Source organism: Manis javanica, chromosome 17 (assembly GCF_040802235.1).
Source record: "Manis javanica isolate MJ-LG chromosome 17, MJ_LKY, whole genome shotgun sequence".
NCBI lineage: Eukaryota > Metazoa > Chordata > Mammalia > Pholidota > Manidae > Manis > Manis javanica.
In genome coordinates this window covers 6,785,058-6,801,826 of record NC_133172.1, presented here as the reverse complement: position 1 = coordinate 6,801,826, position 16,769 = coordinate 6,785,058, and the positions used below count along the sequence as shown (strand labels likewise).

Sequence of the window (16,769 nt, the reverse complement as noted above, 5' to 3'; positions counted from 1 at the left end):
CAGAACAATGAGGAAGTATGAAAAACCAAAATGGTCAGGACACTGCTGAGTGCAGCAAGATGAAGAAAGAGGGAGTCTTAGAGGCCAAATGGGGGGAGAAGGGGGCAGACCACACAAAGCTGGGAGTGCCAGGCCAAGGGGCTTGGACCTTCTCCTGGGGGTGCTGGGGAGCCAAGGAGGGACCCTGAACAGGAGAGGGGCAGGTCAGGTTTGGGGCCCTGTGAGAATCAACAGTGGAGAGACTGGAGGCCAAGAGGCCTGAGCTAGGGCAGTGGCCTCTATGGGACTTCAGTGCTGCAGCCCAATATCCCTCTGACCTCCCACTTCCCACGTACTTCTTGACAGACACAGAACAAAGGCAAAAACTTTATTTCAGTTTTAGACACACCACCAGCCTTTTCTCCCCACTTGGAAGCATGGGTGACTCCAGATCAAGACGGCACAGACAGGAGGGGCATGGCCACCAGCAACTGCTGAAGAGGGAGAGGAGAGGGGATGAGGATTCAGACCAGCACCTAACCCCCTCCCCCCTCAGACCCAAGATCAAGTTCCCCAGAGTCCCCGCTTCCCTGTGCCCCTTCTCCTGACCCCCAAGGTACCTTTCTCTTCCTATGGAAGGCTGCCTTGCTCTCGTCAGAGTTGATCCGCAGGGGGATGTAGGCATCCAGATGGTACAGCTGCTGGGAGCCCCCCATCACCAGGCGGTTCTCCCCAATCTCTAGCGACAGCCCCAGAGCTCCATCCTGGGGATATGGTGGAATCAGCCCACCCTTCCCTTTCCAGCAACAGGGCCATAATAACATGGACCAGGGAAAGCAGCTTCACGTGTTGGAATGCTATATTTAAAAAGTCTAACCTTCTAGGAAAAAGGTGGGAGACTGAGTGCTTATAATGCCCACACATCCCCAGGACAGCACCGGAAGTGGGCCTGAGGGTCCCCAGGGACAGAGGGGCAGCCTTAACCAGGATCACACTGGTCCAGGAACAGGCTGGACCAGATCACTGCCCCTCGAAGACCCTGACTCTTCCGGGCCTCATTCTCCTGCTCTGCTCAAGCACTCACCAGTTTGGGGAGGTCTATTTCAGCCAAGAGGAGGTCAGGGGCTTCCAGCCATAGGTTCAGGTGAGGCTTCTCAGGGCTGAGAAGGAACAAGACCCCAAACTGGGTAACCAGGTCTTTGCCAGCACTGTTCCTTTCGCCTGGCATGCTATTCCCTGGCCCTTTCTCCCTCTTACCAGCGTCCTGCCTCTCCCCTCTGGGTTTCCAGGACCCCGGGACGCGGCCCCCTAAGGGCAGGAGGACTGAAGGAGGGACTCCAAAGAGACTTGTGAGAGGGAACCCATTGAAGGCGTACCCTTCCTCAAGCCTCAGGGAGTCAGGCGCGCACAGGTTCCCCAGCTCCTGGATCCGAGGACGCTGCTGGGAACGGATATTTTGCTGGGAGAGGGAGCCCAGGAAAGACCGATTCTTCAACATGCGCCATTCTGCAGGTAGAGAGCGGGGTATCAAAGATCTCGTGGTCAGGTTTCCCTTTGCTTCCTGAAGGCTTTGCACAGCAAAAGCCTCACAGGAGAGCTGCGCCCTTGGGGGAAGATCCGAGGCATCTGACCACACCGCGAAGTTTAGGAAGCCTGCCCACCTTAGCCCCGCCCTTCCCAAGGTATCTGCCAATAAAATCTGGCCCCTGGAGCTGTTCCTGGCCCCGCCCCTCCCAGGCTAACCGGACTGTGCCCCTTTTTGGAATCCCAGGCGGGGTCCCACCCCACCGAGGCTCACCAAAAGCCTTGCCCTATCCCTGGAATCCGCATCCTAGCGGGTGTCCACTAGCCCCACCTCTCCCAAGGGCTGTCCCCAAGCTCTGCCAGGCTCGGCTCCGCCCCAGTGGCCCAGGCCCTGCCCCTCACCCGGATTCAGCTGCAGTCTGTATTTGTCCTCAAGGCCCTCCCTGGCGATGATGACCACGAGCTCTCGCAAGAAATCGCTGTTCTAAAAGTGAGAGAGGAGAAAAGACATGCGGGAGAATTCGGGGTGGAGGGAGAGGCCCCTGCCCAGGCCTCATCCACAGCCCCGCCCCCCACCTGCATCCTCCGGTAGAAGTCGCTGTTGACAGCTACGTCGAAGGCGGTACAACCCTGGCCTTCTGCGGAGAGAGAAAAGGGGTGAGACCCCCAGCCCTCCGTGGGAACCCCACCTCCCAGACAGACAAGAATAAATTATAGCAGCTTCAAGAACCAGAGATGGTGAGGAAGTGAGGGCTCAAGACACACGCTTGCTAGTCTGGACTCTCATACCAGCCTTCTCTCCAGCCTTCTCTCTAACACCTCTGGTCCTTCCCGACTATGTCCCAGAGCTGACCCTGACCCTCGCCTGTTCACAGACCTCCCATGGCTCCCCAGTGCCCCCAGACGAAGATATGAGTCCTGCAGCCTGGTGCTGGATGCCCTGTGTGATCTGCCCTTCCCACCTGGAGAGAAGGTCACTTCTCTAGTGAAATCCCTTTAAATTTCTTCCAGTCATTCTCGATCACTGACCAATCCAATTCAATCATTCTCTACTGCTTCTGGACCCATCTGTCCCCTCTTTTAGAATCCTCTTCTCTTTTGGCCTGATGAACTCCTGTAGTACCTTCACATCTTTTATCTGACATCTCCTCCTCCAGGAAGCCTCCCCTGACCTTTCTGTGTGGGTGAATCACACATTAAAATTGCATCTGTCTCCTTTGCCCTCACCCAAGACTGGGAGTTTCTCAAGGGCAGGTTCTGGGTTTGGTAAGTCCCAAGGCACTGCCCAAAGCTTCATCCCAGGAGGCCTCAGGGGACATAGATGAATTGAAAAAGCAAGGATATAAATAAAGACAGAAACGCAACAGAGACAGAGGCGAGACAAGGCAGAGACACAGAGACAGGGCAGAAGGGAGGAGAGGACAGGAATGAATGTGAGACCTGGCCCGGGCCTGGAGTCAGGAGATCCACCAGTGAGTGTACCTGCCCAGGCCACCCTCTCCTGGGATGGGGCAGGGAGAAGTGCCAACAGCCAGGGAGGCAGAACTGGCACTGCTCCACACAGCTGATGCTGGATGCCCAAGAGGTTAAGGATATACCACAGGGAAAGGATCAGATCAGGGGGCCAGGTTTCCAGGTCCTGAGGGAGAAGGGTCCTGGGCCCTGGATTCTTGGATCTTAGGGAAGAAAGGACCCAGAGGGCCAGACTGCTGGGTCTTCTGAGGGCACTGACTTGCATCCAGTTCGGCATGAGGCTCTCCCAGACTCATGGGGATGCGAAACCCGGCTTGGTCCTCCTCCAGCATTTGAAGCAGCTCATCCTCCGTCATGTCAGCAGGAGGAGGGATGGAGGAAGAGTGGCAGATGTTGATGAACACCTTCCCTTCGGATGAGTTGGTCTTTATGCAGAAACCTGGTGGGAATGGATTTGTCCATCAGTCTCTGCTTAAGTCTTGGTTTCCATCCATTTTCTCCCCAATCTCTGTCCTTCACTTGATCTTTCACCCTCTTCAAGTCTCAGCCCTCCACTTTTTGGGGCTGCTGCCCTCCCCGCCCCTGGGCTCTCCTTTTTAACATCTGTGCATCTGTGTCCCCCTAGTCCCTCCCATCCTCCTCCTCTCTTGAGATCTCCATCCCTTCCCTGCTCCCTGGGTCTCTGCTACTCTCTGGCAAGCCTCTATACCCCATTATTGTGTCTCTTTACTCCCTTCTCTCTCTGTTTCCTCTGCCTTTCTCACCAGGTTGAGGTTGGATCTGTGTAGATTCTGGTCTGCTTGTCTGGGTTTGCTGGAACTCCTTGGAGGCCTGTGTGAAGGAAAACGACCTCCAGGCTTGGCATCTGAGCTACCAGACCCGTCATTTGTTCTTCAACTGTTTACTGTGCAATTGTTACGTACAGGAGCTGTGCAGGGAGTAAGACATATTATGTCCCTTTCCTCCCTTGAGGACACAGAGAACAACGCCAGCCCCACTGGCAATTCTCTCAGAGCCTAAAAAACTTAGAGTTAAGCAATTAAAATTCCGTGTAGGCCCTGTTGCCGCCCCAGCATTCTGGGAACATCTCTCAGCTCGTGTGCACGCGCGCACACACACACGCATACAAAATCCCAAACGCCCAGGGACTCAAGAGCCTGTCAGTACACACCTGCAGCAGCAGCTCCTCGAAACGCGCCCTCTCAGCACCCATCGTCTCTTCCTCGCTTAGCTCCGGCACCAGCAGCTTCGAGTCAGCCATGACCCAGGGACCTAGGCGTCCTCAGAATCAAAGACGTGAGGGGACCTTCCCCGGGATCTGAACCTTCTGCCGGGCCCTCAACCGAAGGCTGACATTCACTATTCTGTACAAAAATCTAAGAATCTGGCCTGTGACTACAGTTCCACTCAGAGCAGATGCCGTGGTCAATGTTGGGGACCAATACCTGGATGCTTTCTAGGTCCTATGCGCGTGTGTAAATGACAGCAGCTCTTCCGGTCTCTGTGTAACCGGGAACTTCAATAAGCCACACCTTCGACGACCCCCAACCTCATCCATGGATTAACCAATCGTAGTTAAAGTTTGAAGCCACGCCTCCCACCTCAACCAATCAAAACTAAAGCCCGAGGATGAGCATTAAATGCCACAGTTCCGCTCTTTCCCTACAACCACACCCGGCCAGGCTACTGGGCAGTCAGGGAGCACACTTCAAAAACCTTCATTTCAATATCCATCCTAACTTTAGACTCCCTTTTGATCTCTGAAGTAGCGCTTCGTCCCAAAACTAGATTCGATTCTCTCTAGTAAACATATTTCAGAGTAAAACCTGCACTTCCTGTCTCCAAATGGACGGGGTGACGGGAAAACACCAATACGGCCATTCCTCCAATCTGGAACCCCCCTAATTCTGCAAGGAACCCACATTTTCATGCCCGCTTCTCCCCGCCTTGAGGATTGCGCATGCTCCAAACTACATTTCTCACCACTGGCACACGGGCGGGGTCACCGGGTTCTAAGGCGGGGTTACGCTCTATCTCCCGTTGCCCCGCCCTTTGGGCTGGAGGGGGCGGTGCCGCCCTTCGGACTTCGAGGTTCTTCTGGGCAGAGCGCCCCGCAGTCCCTCTTGGAAAACGGCCTGGGCCGGTGATGGCCACGGCGCGCACAGGGCGCAGCGCCCCGGAGATCTTTGCCACGATGGAGTACGGACCAGCGCCGGAGAGCCACGCATGCGCACTGGTGAGGGCCTGCCTGGCCGGCGCTGCCCATCCCCCTCCCCAGTCCTCCGGGCCCCGTTTTGCGCGCGGGCTCTCGTGATCCGCGGCGGCGCGCAGCAGCTCCGCCCCCTCAGAACCCGTGATTCCCGCCACCCCATGGGACCCGCCTCTGGAGGACGTTCCGTTGAGCCTCTAACGGTTGCTACCTCTTTGCCCTGTAGTCCGTGCCCTTAATTTCCAGTGCTTTTTGATCCGACGTCGTGGTGTTTCTCCGGAATTCCTGTGGGGCCCTCTTGATCACCCGGAGACCTTCGGAGACTCCCCAGGGCCCCTTCAATACTTGTGGGGCTTCTATGATTCCAGGAATTCGACCCGAGTACTTAACTTACTGTCCTCACCTGCGGCCCCGCAGGATACCCCCATGGGCTCCCATGACTCCTCCCCCTCTCAGAATGTACCCTGGAGCTCCATGATTTCTAGGGTGCCTTAAAATCCTCGTGAAGCTCCCTTGATCCTTCAGGGTCCCCAGAACACTTTTGGGGTTCCTGTGGATAACTGGGTGCCTCGAATATTCTGTAATTACCCAGGCCCCTCAGAATTCCCCCAGGGGGCTCTCATGATCCCACGAGGTCCTCTAGCACCCAGGCATGAAAAGCTTGGGCTTCTTGTGAAGGAGAGAGGAGGCTGGAACAGTGGTCCAAGTGGGAGATCCTGGCGCGGGCTGTGGAGGTTGAGAGGAGGGGATGAGGCAGAGATGCAGGAGGGTTTGGAAGAATGAGGGCAAGGACAGTGCCTGGGGTCTGGCTCTGTCCCTGTGTCGTGCCCCCCCACCCGCAGCCCCTAATGGTGAACCCCGGAATAGGATTTCCAGGAAACGCTGAGCTTGGTTGTCACATGGTGAGAATGTGAGGGACCTAGGGACAGCCTTGGGCCACATGCCAGAGTCACATACTACTTGGGCTTCAGGTCTGGAGATGGGAATCTGCCAATGTAGAAAGATTCATTGAACCATGGGCATGACAAGATTATCTAGAAAAATAGTATAGACTCAGGTAAGAGGATCTGGGAGAGAGTAAAGACAATCCCACGTGGAGGTTGATTAAAAGTGGAGTACCCTGAAATAGCAATAACGTGATCACGGTTTATATTTACTGGGTACTCTCTGTGTGCCAGCCTCTGTGCTCAGCATGAGCTCACTTAATCTCCAGAACAGCTGTAAAGGAATTATTGTCATTATTTTAGTGATAGCACACAGAAGCTTAAAGAGGTAAATCATTTGCCCACAGCCAAGTAGACACAGTTGAAAAGAGGTGAAACTGAGCCCATAGCTTCCCCCTACCCACCCAAGCAGAGGTCTTGACCTTGCAGTCTGTGGGCCAGACTCAGTCAACAAACATATTTTCTTTGGCCTCAACTTTATTGTTGAAAGTGTGAAATAAGTGGACAATCAATTCCATGTAAACATCCGGGATTCCAGCTTCTCTTGATAATAAAATCCCCCAAATTTGGCAACCTTGGACTTATGATCTCTGACAAAAAGCATCTGGATCCAATAGCCACTGTCTTTTTGGACAAGCCGTGATTCCTCAGTCTCTTCCAGGCCCTCTTCTCCCACTGACGTGGCCTGCCAGGACCCTGTGGACATTCTTTAGTATTTTGTTTTCTTTTTGGGGGGAAAGTTTGCAAACGTCCACCGAATATTTAACATTCTGAACGCCCATTTCCCCTCACTCAGCTTCAACAGTCGTCAACATTTGGTCCAATGTTGTATCCCTTTGTTTCCTCTTTTTTTCTGGAGTGATTAAAATCCCAGCTGTCTGTTATTTTCCCATAAATATTCTCGTTTCTAACATAGGCCGTTTTCAGTTAGCAACATTGTCATTCTTTAATGTCATCTAATGCCCAACTCATATTCATATACAGACATACCTCAGGCTACTTCACATTTGCTTCTAGACCATGAGAGTAAAGCAAGTTTCAAACGCGTACACTGTACTGTAGTCTGTTGCGCAATAGCATTATGTCGGAAGCAACAATGTACATACCTTAATTAAAAAATACTTGGTTGCTTACAAATGCTGACCATCATCTGAGCTTTCAGTGAGTGGTTAATCACTAATCACAGATGACCACCACAATGTAATAGTAAAAAGTTTGAAATATTGCAAGAATTGCCAAAATGTGACACAGAGACACAAAGTGAGTCCGTGCGTTTGGAATCATGGTGCCGATAGACTTGCTCAATGAGGGTTGCCACAAACTTCCAATATGTGAAAAAACGCAGTATCTGCGAAACACGATAAATAAAGCAAAGCGCCATAAAACGAGGTATGCCTGTATCCCAACTATTTCAGAAATGTGTCTTTCCCTGGGGGTGTTTGAATTTGGGTCCTCCGGCTGCCATTTTACTTTAAAGGAAAACGAGAAGGGCCAGTTGGCAGGGCAAGAGAAAAATCAGGAGAATGTGGTATCAAGGATGCTGAGAGAGAGATTGTAGAAGGTAAAAGTGGGAAGTATGTCCTGGATTTGCCAAAGATTTAGGGAAGACAGGACCAGGAAGAGAAAGAAACAGGAAGTAGAACTGTGAGAGGCAATAAAATTAATAGAAAGTCTTCGGTTGTGCTGCTCTGAGCACTTGACATGTATTGATTCATTCAATCCTCACCACAGCCCTGTGACATAGGGAGGGACAATGGTGATCTCCATCTTCCAGATGGCCTAGCGGAGGTCAGACTATTGTAAGGTTGCACAATAAGTAGCAGAGCCAGGATTCAAATGCAGGCAAGTGGCCATAGCTCCAGGGACTCCATCCAGGTTAGGCTGCATCTCTTGCAATGCCCATTGGCTATGCGTTGGGCTTAGACATGTCACAGCCAAATAAGCTGCACCTGGCAGGGTGGCATCAGCTTGTGCCTTCATTGGGGATCCACTCTGCTCCCTGAGTGGTGGCACATGGAGGGACTGCCATCACGGGGTGCGGGAGCCACCAGGCTTAGAAGCCCCACCTCCCGAAGAGAGGAGCTTTGCTTCCGGGGTCGTGGCAAGGGACATGCCCAGTCACAGAACACGAACACTCCAGGAAGCCCCAACACTGGTTTCCCACTGGATAGGGCATGTTCCCAGTTTTCCCAGTCCAGGGACAGTGGACCAGTCAGTGCTCACTGTTGCCTGGTAACACAGCTGAATTGTATCAGGTCTCTAGGCAAATAGAAAATTAACCTCCCTTTTCTGAAAAACCTTATTTCTCCACGGAGGAGAAAAGGTTTAATTAATCCTTTGTTCACATTCCATGTTGCAAAGTCAATAGGATATCCCTCCTATAGTGCTGGTGAGAATGTGAAGTGCTGCGGCCGCCATGGAAAAGTTGGGTGGCTCCTCAGTAAGTCACCGGCAGAGTTGCCATATGACCCAGCAAGTCCACTTTCACTTAGTTATGCCCAAAAGAAGTAAAGACAGGTGTTCCAGAAAAACTTGCACGCAAATATTCACAGCAGCACCAGTCATAATAGCTGAAAGTTGGAAACATCCCAAATGCCCATCAGCTAATGGATGGATAAATAAAATGTGGTAAATCTAGACAATGAAATGTCATATAGCATTGATCTGTGCTACAATGTTGATGAACCTCGAAAACACTGTGCGGGGATGAAAGAAACGAGTCCACTGTTGTAGGATTACATTTACATGAAATGTCCAGAAGGCAAATCCATAGAGACAGAAAGCAGATTAATGGTTGCTAGGATCGGGGAGGATAGAGAGAGTGACTGCCTAATGGGTACGGATTTTCTTCTGGAGTGATGAAATGTTCTGGAATTAGAGAGTAGTCGTGGTTGCAACATTGTGAATGTACTAAGTGCCATGGGATTATACACGTTAAAATGGTGACTTCTGCATTATGTGTATTGAAAATAATTTGTTGATGGGCTGCAGGGGGCACATGAACCCCTCCCAGACCCCTTTCCAAACCGTCTCCGCCTCCCCCAGGCCTGGCTGGACACCCAGGACCGGCAGTTGGGTCACTATGTAAATGGAAAGTGGTTAAAGCCAGAACACAGGAATTCAGTGGTTTGCCAGGATCCCATCACAGGTATGAGGTGTTGTCATTACGGGAGGGAGAGGCAGTTGAATCCCCAGCTGAACCTACCAGCGACACCCCGTTCTCTTTGCTCAAGGGCAGAGAGGAGCCAGTGGGGGGAGGAAGAGAGGATTTCTGGCTCCTCCTGGTAACAGTTTTCCTATTTATCAATTCCAATCCCTGTGGACACTTTTTGAAGTCAGTATCTACTAAAACCCCTTCCTAGCAGTGGGGAGGCAACCACAGCAGTGACTGTTCAGTAGATTCATCTGCATTTGTGATCAAACTCAGACCCAGCTTGGGGGCTCCAGAAAGCCTAGCCCCTCCAATTCTGACACAGACCCCCCCCCGGCTCCTCCCATCTGGATCCCTTCATCTCCCCAGGAGAGAACTTAGCCACTTGCCTCCAGGGACAGGCTGAAGATGTGATGACAGCCTCAGTGGCAGCCAAGACTGCATTCCACAACTGGAGCAGGCTCCCTGGAGCCTCCCGGGCCCAGTACCTGACCAGGTGATGGATCCCAAGGGGTGGGGAAGGCCTCGGAAACAGAGCATTTTTCCAATATCCCACTGAATTAATTGGCAGCTAAGGTTCATATGCCCAGCATGCCTTTGAGCCTTTAGCAGCTAAAAAACATCCATTCCCCACTGTTCACTAGGATAGTGAGCCTTAAGGCTCATTGGGGTTCCATTTCTCAGCAGTTTATTGGGGCTGATGCTGCCCAAAGACCCTTTTCCAGCATGCTCTTGGAGCATCTAGAGACAAAGATTCCATTTCCAAAAGTGCAGTTGAGAATAGAAATTAAACTTCAATTTCCCAACACCTTTAGGAGTTATGGGGTGGCCAAGATCTTTACACAGCATCCTTAGGGCTTCAGTGCTTCCGAGACACATTTCCCATAAATCTTTGGTGGTAAATAAATGGTAGGGATGCCCCAGGGATACGGAGATTGTAGTCCAGCTATATGGGCTGTGGTACAGGATTCAGGCCTAAGGGCAGTGGAAAATGACCCTTGCTTTCTCCACAGGCTGGCCAAAGTGATCCAGAAGCACCAGCGGCTGCTCTGGACGCTGGAGTCCCTGGTTACTGGGCGGGCCGTTCGAGAGGTTCGAGACAGGGATGTCTCCCTGGCCCAGCAGTTGCTCCAGTACTATGCAGTCCAGGCGCACACCCAGGAGGAGGCGCTGGCAGGCTGGGAGCCCATGGGTGAGGAGCAGGAGTCCAGCCAGGCCCCCTCCTCCTCTCTGCCTCCACAGTGCCTGTCTCAGTCCCTGTATTTGTTCTTGCAGGAGTAATTGGTCTCATCTTGCCACCCACATTCTCCTTCCTTGAGATGATGTGGAGGATTTGCCCCGCCCTGGCTGTGGGTAATTGATGGGGCTGGGGCTGAACTGTTAGGGCTGAGGGAGGAGGCAGCCGGAGGTGTGGGCCCCTGGGTCCTTGAGCTGCCTGCCTCCCCCCAGGCTGCACTGTGGTGGTCCTCGTGTCCCCGGCCTCCCCAACACCCCTCCTCCTGGCCCAGCTGGCAGGGGAGCTAGCCCCATTCCCAGGAATCCTCAATGTGGTCAGTTGCCCTGCCTCCCTGGGGCATGTCCTGGCCTTCCTGCCTGGAGTCCAGAAGGTGGCCTTCTGTGGAACTATCAAGGTATCTTCCAGGCTGGGAGGGGGATGGACATGGCTGGAGGGCCCAGAAGGTTGCTCCCTCGGCTGAACGTTGTGGGGGTCCTTCAGGAAGGACGTGACCTTCGGCAGAGCCTGGCGGGCAAGGGCGCTGAGCTGGGCCTGGCTCTTGGGGCCGAGTCACTACTGTTGCTGACGGAAGCGGCAGACATGGATTCGGCCGTGGAGGGTGTCGTGGATGCAGCCTGGTCCGACCGCAGCCCGGTGAGATCCATGTGCTCATGTCTCCCCATGTCCTGGAGGCTGAGCATGTATGTCTGCAGATCTTGGGGCCAATGTCCTCGTGCATTTTAATTTCCAGTTCTTTGCATCCCAAAACTATACCATCATGTGTGCAGGACTCCCCACCTCAAGTTTCTGAACCTTCACGTCCAACTCTACTGGTTGTGCAGACAGGGGCCCATGTCTCTTGTTCTTTAGGACTCTCTTCGTTCTTCCAACTGTCCCTAGTTGTCCCACCTCTGTCTTCACTCTGAATCACCAACTTTCTCTCACTGCACATCCTGACTGGGAGACTTTGAGGCCTCAGTGGGTCTCCCAGGTCTTCAGCCACTGCTCCCTGACTCTCCTCTGATCTGCACAGGTACATCCCTGGATCTCAGCCCTCTGTCGGTGCCTGTACCTCCAATATGGGCGCCAAGTCTGCTCACCCTGGTACCCTCTTCCTAACAGGGTGGCATCAGGCTACTCATCCAGGAGTCAGTGTGGGATGAGACCATGAGGCGGCTGCAGGCACGGATGGAGCGGCTTCGGGGCGGCCGAGGGCTGGATGGGGCTGTGGACATGGGGGCCCGAGGGGCTGCCGCATATGACGTGGCCCGGCTCTACGTGCTCGAGGCCCAGAGCCAGGGCGCACAGGTGAGCCAGGGCACAGACTCCAGGGCGCCCGGGGAGCAGGGACCTGGAGACCTAACTGCTGGGTCTGGGAGGCCGGGGCTTGGGGGCCGGGGCCTCGGGGTCCTTGGGTAGGAGCACACTGGGAGTAGACTTCTAAATATACTTCTCCTCAGGTGTTCCAGGCTGGTGATGTGCCCTCAGACAGCCCATTCTTTCCCCCAACCTTGGTCTCTGACCTGCCGCCAGCCTCTCCATGTTCTCAGGAAGAGGTGAGCTCTTTAGCTTCCTGCAGATCCTAGCGCCTCCGCCCACCCTCCACCAGACATGGACAGCAGCCGTACACCTCAAGAGCCTCTGCGGTGACGATCTGGCCTGGTCTGGGGGCCCTGGCTGCTGTAACCTGATCCCCAGTAGAGGTGGTAATGGAAGGTGGGGCCAGCCAGGCCTCCTGAGCTCCCTTGTCACCCCCCTACAGGTACCGTGGCCTCTGGTTGTGGCCTCCCCATTCCGCACAGCCACGGAGGCACTGACCATGGCCAACGGGACACCGCGAGGAGGCAGTGCCAGTGTGTGGAGTGAAAGATTGGGGCAGGCCCTGGAGCTGGCCTACGGGTCAGTCGGCACCCACTGGGGTGCGAGAGGCAGACTTGGGGTGGCCCATGCCTCTGCTCTTTCTCTCAGCCTTGAGGTCTCCCTGTCTCTGGGTCTCCCACCCCAACCTGACTTACCACCCCTACAACTTTCTGTTTTTCTCTACAATGTCTGCCTTTCCCCCGGCAGGCTCCAGATGGGCACAGTCTGGATCAATGCCCATGGCCTCAGAGACCCCGCAGTGCCCACAGGAGGCTGCAAGGAAAGTGGGTCTTCCTGGCACGGGGGCCCGGATGTGAGTGCACCCTGCCTCCATCACCACCCCTTCATCCACCTTGTGCCCAGCTTGCATCCACTTGACACTGTCCCTCTTGCAGGGTCTGTATGAGTACCTGCGGCCTTCAGGGACCCCTGACCGGATGATGTACCTTTCTGAGAGTCTGAGCTATGACACCTTTGGCCTTGCTGTCTCCCCAACCCTACCAGCTGGGCCTGAAAAGGGGCCCAGGTGAGCTGTTCCAGGCGCTGTGATTCCCAGAATCCCTGGGGGTGTGGAAGGGGAGAAGGGACTTGTGGCAGGCTCCCCCAGGGACTGGAGGGCCATCATGAGGGGTCCCCGAGTCCTACTGAGAATTGCATACTGGGTCTTGTGGCCTCACACCCTCCCCAGGCCTGATGAGAGGCTCAGTTCTTCCAAATGAAGATCTGTGCTCTCCTAGACTTGTGGGGACTGTAGTTTGGGGTCCCCAAGAGGCTCACTGGGTAGAGCGTGGGATCCGAGCAGACTGAGGCCCTAGGACCCCGCTTCGTGCCTCACCCTGCTCCAGCCCAGCACTCCCGTATGGGATCTTCGTTGGGGGCCGTTTCCAGGCTCCTGGGGCCCGGAGCTCCAGGCCTGTCCGGGATTCACAGGGCGATCTCTACGGCTATGTGGCTGAGGGGGGAGCCAAGGACATCCGAGGTGCTGTGGAGGCTGCTCACCAGGCTGCCCCTGGGTAAGGGGGTCACGTGGGAAAACCCAGGTGTCAAGGGCATCAGGGACGGTAGTTTGGGATCGCCAAGGGCAGATGGGATATGGGTCTGCACCCTCGGGGCTGGTGGGCTGTGGAGTCTGAGTTCCCTGGGCTGACAGGATATGGCGCTGGCCCCTCACTGCCCTCCCCAGATAGGCTCTGGGGCCTGGACCCCTAGTCTAGACACTGTGAACAGAGGAAGGGCACCTGGGAAGAACCAGGAGCAGGTGCCAACCCCCAGTGTGCGCTGCCGCCCCACAGCTGGGTGAGCCAGTCACCAGGGGCCCGGGCGGCCCTGCTGTGGGCTGTGGCGGCCGCACTGGAGCACCGGGAGTCCACCATGGCCTCGAGGCTGGAGAGGCTCGGCGTGCCGCTCAAGGCCGCCAAAGCAGAGGTGGAGCTGAGCGTGAGGCGGCTTCGGGCATGGGGGGCCCGCGCCCAGGCCCAAGGTCACACACTGCAGGTGAGAGGGGCCTGTGGGTAGGCAGAGGGTGGGCTGTCTGGAGTGGGGGTTAAAGCAAAGACTCTGGAGTGAGCCAGACTTGGGGTCCAGTCGCAGCTCCACTGCCCGCTGGCTACATGATCACCAGCCAGTGCCTCCTCTCTGCACCTCGATTTCCTCATCTGAGTCATGGGCCTACAGCCCACCTCATAGAATAGTATTTCAGATTGTTGTTAGTGACCCATTACGGGGCCATAAAATCAATCTGTGAGTCCTGGCCATTTTTATTATTTTTTTTTTATAATGAGAGAATAGGAGAGAAAACTGTGTTGCACAGAGTATTGCTTAGTGTGACTTATTTTGCGTTGATACACATAATATGCAGCCAAATAGTAGCATTATTTGTAGTAGCCAAAAATGGGAAGCAATCCAAATGTCCCTCAGTAGGTTAATGGATAAACAAAATGGGGTATATGCATGCAGTGGAATCCTGCTCGGCAGTCATAGTAAGTGTGCTACAACACGGGTGAATCTCAAAACTTCTGCATGAAAGCACCTAGATAAAAAGGCGTGCAGCCTGTATGATTCCATATCTAGGACATTCTAGAAAACACAGTGAGAGAAAGCAGATCAGCGGTTATCTAAGGACAGGAGGTTCAAACAGGGGGAGGACAGAAGGACCCCAAAGGGACACGAGGAAATCTGGGGGATGAAGTGCATTACCTTGATTGTGGTGATGGTTTCAAGGGTGTATATCCCCATGTGTGAAAACTTGTCATATTGTACCCTTTAAAATGTGTGCAGTTTAGTGAATGTCAGTTATATTCAGTAAAGTTTAAAAATAAAAACGCATACAAGCAAACCTATGGGCCAGGTTCTGTACCCTCTACAGACATTAACTAATTTCATGTTAACAACAAATGTCTGAGGTAAACACTATTATTGTCCTCATTTAAAATATGGGAAACTGAGGCCCAGGGAGGTTAAGTGACTCACTCAAGGTCACACAGCTGGTGAGTGTGGGAGCTGGGACTTCAACCCACCAAGCAGTCTAGCTCCAGAGTTGGCTCTGAACCATAATGGTTATATTATTATTATTGAGATTCTAGAGAAGAGAAGGTGGGGTTGAGAGGAGGACAGGGGTGGGCTTCCCGTCCCACTATTGACTCTTGGCTGTCCCTTTAGGTAGCAGAGCTGAGAGGCCCTGTGCTGCGGCTACGGGAGCCACTGGGCGTGCTGGCTATCGTGTGCCCAGACGAGTGGCCCTTGCTGGCCTTCGTGTCCCTGCTGGCCCCTGCCCTGGCCTACGGCAACTCTGTGGTCTTGGTGCCCAGCAGGGCCTGTCCCATCCCCGCCTTGGAGGTCTGCCAGGTACAGTTGCAGGCTCTGCTGCCTGCCTGCTGCGGCTCCCAGCAGCCCCTGGGGCAGCAGATGAATGAAAGATGTCCCAAGGCCTACAGGGAGCTCAGCTCCCACCCCACCCTTTTGGAACCATGATAACCTCATTCCCAACATCCCACATCCTCTAGACACAGCGACCACTGTCTCCAGGCCTCAAGCCCTCATCAATCATGACCCTAGCCTCATTCCCTCTGAGAGCCCCCCGCGGGGACCCCCCCAGTGCTCATACCCCACTGCCCTCGGGGTCTCTGACGCCCTTCCCTCCTAACCCTGGGTGGCCCACTCTCCCATCCCCTAGGAGATGGCCACCTTGTTGCCAGCGGGCCTGGTGAATGTGGTGACAGGAGACCGCGATCACCTGACCCGCTGCCTGGCCTTGCACCAGGACATCCAAGCCATGTGGTATTTCGGATCTGCCCAGGTACCATTTGTTTTTCCATCCTCAGCCTCACCTAGTCTCTTCTTTTTCTGGGAACGTGGTAGTGCCCCTTAAAACTTCCACTGCTAAGGGAGAGAAACTTCTTGGCAGCCAGATTCTGAGGTCCTGCCCCTTTACAGACCTGTTGCTAAGGGAGAGGGTCTCCTTAGCAAGGGCCTGAGATCTCGCCCAGCCCAAAGACCTCATCTCACTGGACACCCCGTTGCTAAGGCCCACACCCTAGCAACAGAGTACAGAGGCCCACATCCGCCCTCGGACCCCCCAGTGGTAACAGATGGGAACTCCTTGTCTAGCAGAGCTGCCTCAGGCCCCATTCCTTCAAACGTGGGCTGTTAACGGGAGGAAATTCCCTGGCCACAAAGGTCAACCTTGTTTCCCACAGCATCTGGAAGATTTGCTTGCTACGAGCTGAGCATTATAGCAGCAGAGCATAGGTCAAGCCTCAGGCCATCCTCAGTAACAGTTCCTTTTGCCAAGGAAGCAGCTGTTGAGCAACTAAGCTGATATAAGTGCTGACCCCCTTTCCCCATGACAGGGCTCCCAGTTTGTGGAGTGGGCCTCTGCAGGAAACCTGAAGCCGGTGTGGGTGAGCAGGGGCTGCCCTCGGGCCTGGGATCAGGAGGCCGAGGGGGCAGGCCCAGAGCTGGGGCTGCGGGCAGCACGAACCAAGGCCCTGTGGCTGCCCATGGGGGACTGACATCTAAGCACCGCCCACAGAGGAGACATGGACCCCAAAGGCACCAGGCACCTGAAGCTTTCCTTTCATTACTGTTCCATTGCCCTCCAATAAACTCTCAGCAACCTTGACTTGCTTCTGAGGGGAGGTTGGAAGGGAACAGCAACTTTGGGTCTATTTGAGTCTGTTCGGGTTCTGAGACTCAGCAGCTGTGTGGGCTGGCTCCGATAAAACAGTGTTTGTGGGACAGATAAAGGGAACTCAGAAGCCTGGACAGGGCCTTGGGGCCCCTGGTCTCTTCTGGTTTCCATCCTGAGCTCCTGCCCTCTGACTTCCCCTGTCCACATACTGCCTCAGCGTCCGTGATGTGCTGGTGTAAAGTTCTCTGGAATAAAAGTAGAGCCCTGGTAAGGAACTTTTACCA

The 16,769-nt window shown here is 54.3% G+C and overlaps 2 protein-coding genes across 12 annotated transcripts; one reads left to right on the top strand and one right to left on the bottom strand.

Moving 5' to 3' along the window:
- Positions 1–353: 353 nt before the first annotated feature.
- On the bottom strand, positions 354–5,154 carry PIH1D1 (PIH1 domain containing 1). Of its 10 annotated transcripts, none has more exons than XM_017665580.3 (10): positions 4,960–5,154; positions 4,148–4,248; positions 3,741–3,807; positions 3,236–3,415; positions 2,080–2,141; positions 1,906–1,987; positions 1,356–1,485; positions 1,064–1,139; positions 600–743; positions 354–473 (listed from the first exon to the last, which is right to left on the bottom strand). In XM_017665580.3, the coding sequence occupies exons 2-10, from the start codon at positions 4,235–4,237 to the stop codon at positions 432–434; spliced, it is 873 nt and encodes a 290-aa protein (XP_017521069.3). In that variant the 5' UTR covers positions 4,238–4,248; positions 4,960–5,154; the 3' UTR covers positions 354–431. The 10 variants fall into 10 exon arrangements, 6 of the variants coding, with proteins under 6 accessions (XP_017521069.3, XP_017521070.3, XP_073082401.1 ...); XM_017665581.3 differs by having other exon boundaries at positions 4,148–4,257; positions 4,960–5,099; XR_012126806.1 differs by lacking the exon at positions 4,960–5,154 and having other exon boundaries at positions 600–645; positions 1,065–1,139; positions 1,237–1,485; positions 4,148–4,945.
- On the top strand, positions 5,054–16,476 carry ALDH16A1 (aldehyde dehydrogenase 16 family member A1). 2 transcript variants are annotated; one of them, XM_017665564.3, is made up of 17 exons: positions 5,054–5,212; positions 9,175–9,277; positions 9,650–9,776; positions 10,294–10,472; positions 10,556–10,633; positions 10,730–10,911; positions 10,998–11,150; positions 11,619–11,804; positions 11,957–12,052; positions 12,259–12,395; positions 12,564–12,669; positions 12,752–12,882; positions 13,202–13,369; positions 13,649–13,850; positions 15,015–15,200; positions 15,529–15,651; positions 16,205–16,476. In XM_017665564.3, the coding sequence occupies exons 1-17, from the start codon at positions 5,123–5,125 to the stop codon at positions 16,364–16,366; spliced, it is 2,409 nt and encodes an 802-aa protein (XP_017521053.3). In that variant the 5' UTR covers positions 5,054–5,122; the 3' UTR covers positions 16,367–16,476. The 2 variants fall into 2 exon arrangements, with proteins under 2 accessions (XP_017521053.3, XP_036861741.2); XM_037005846.2 differs by lacking the exon at positions 9,175–9,277 and having other exon boundaries at positions 5,080–5,212.
- Positions 16,477–16,769: the final 293 nt, after the last annotated feature.

What these genes read in the sequence shown, in the direction of transcription:
- PIH1D1 (XM_017665580.3), bottom strand. Translation starts at nt 4,237, where the DNA reads ATGGCTGACTCGAAGCTGCTGGTGCCGGAGCTAAGCGAGGAAGAGACG. An exon ending in TCGAGGAGCTGCTGCTGCAG is followed by an intron (nt 3,808 to 4,147) that starts GTGTGTACTGAC and finishes TCCTTCACACAG; the next exon opens with GCCTCCAAGGAGTTCCAGCA. An exon ending in AAATAGACCTCCCCAAACTG is followed by an intron (nt 744 to 1,063) that starts GTGAGTGCTTGA and finishes CCATATCCCCAG; the next exon opens with GATGGAGCTCTGGGGCTGTC.
- ALDH16A1 (XM_017665564.3), top strand. Translation starts at nt 5,123, where the DNA reads ATGGCCACGGCGCGCACAGGGCGCAGCGCCCCGGAGATCTTTGCCACG. An exon ending in GCTCACCAGGCTGCCCCTGG is followed by an intron (nt 13,370 to 13,648) that starts GTAAGGGGGTCA and finishes GCCGCCCCACAG; the next exon opens with CTGGGTGAGCCAGTCACCAG. An exon ending in CCGCCTTGGAGGTCTGCCAG is followed by an intron (nt 15,201 to 15,528) that starts GTACAGTTGCAG and finishes CCCATCCCCTAG; the next exon opens with GAGATGGCCACCTTGTTGCC.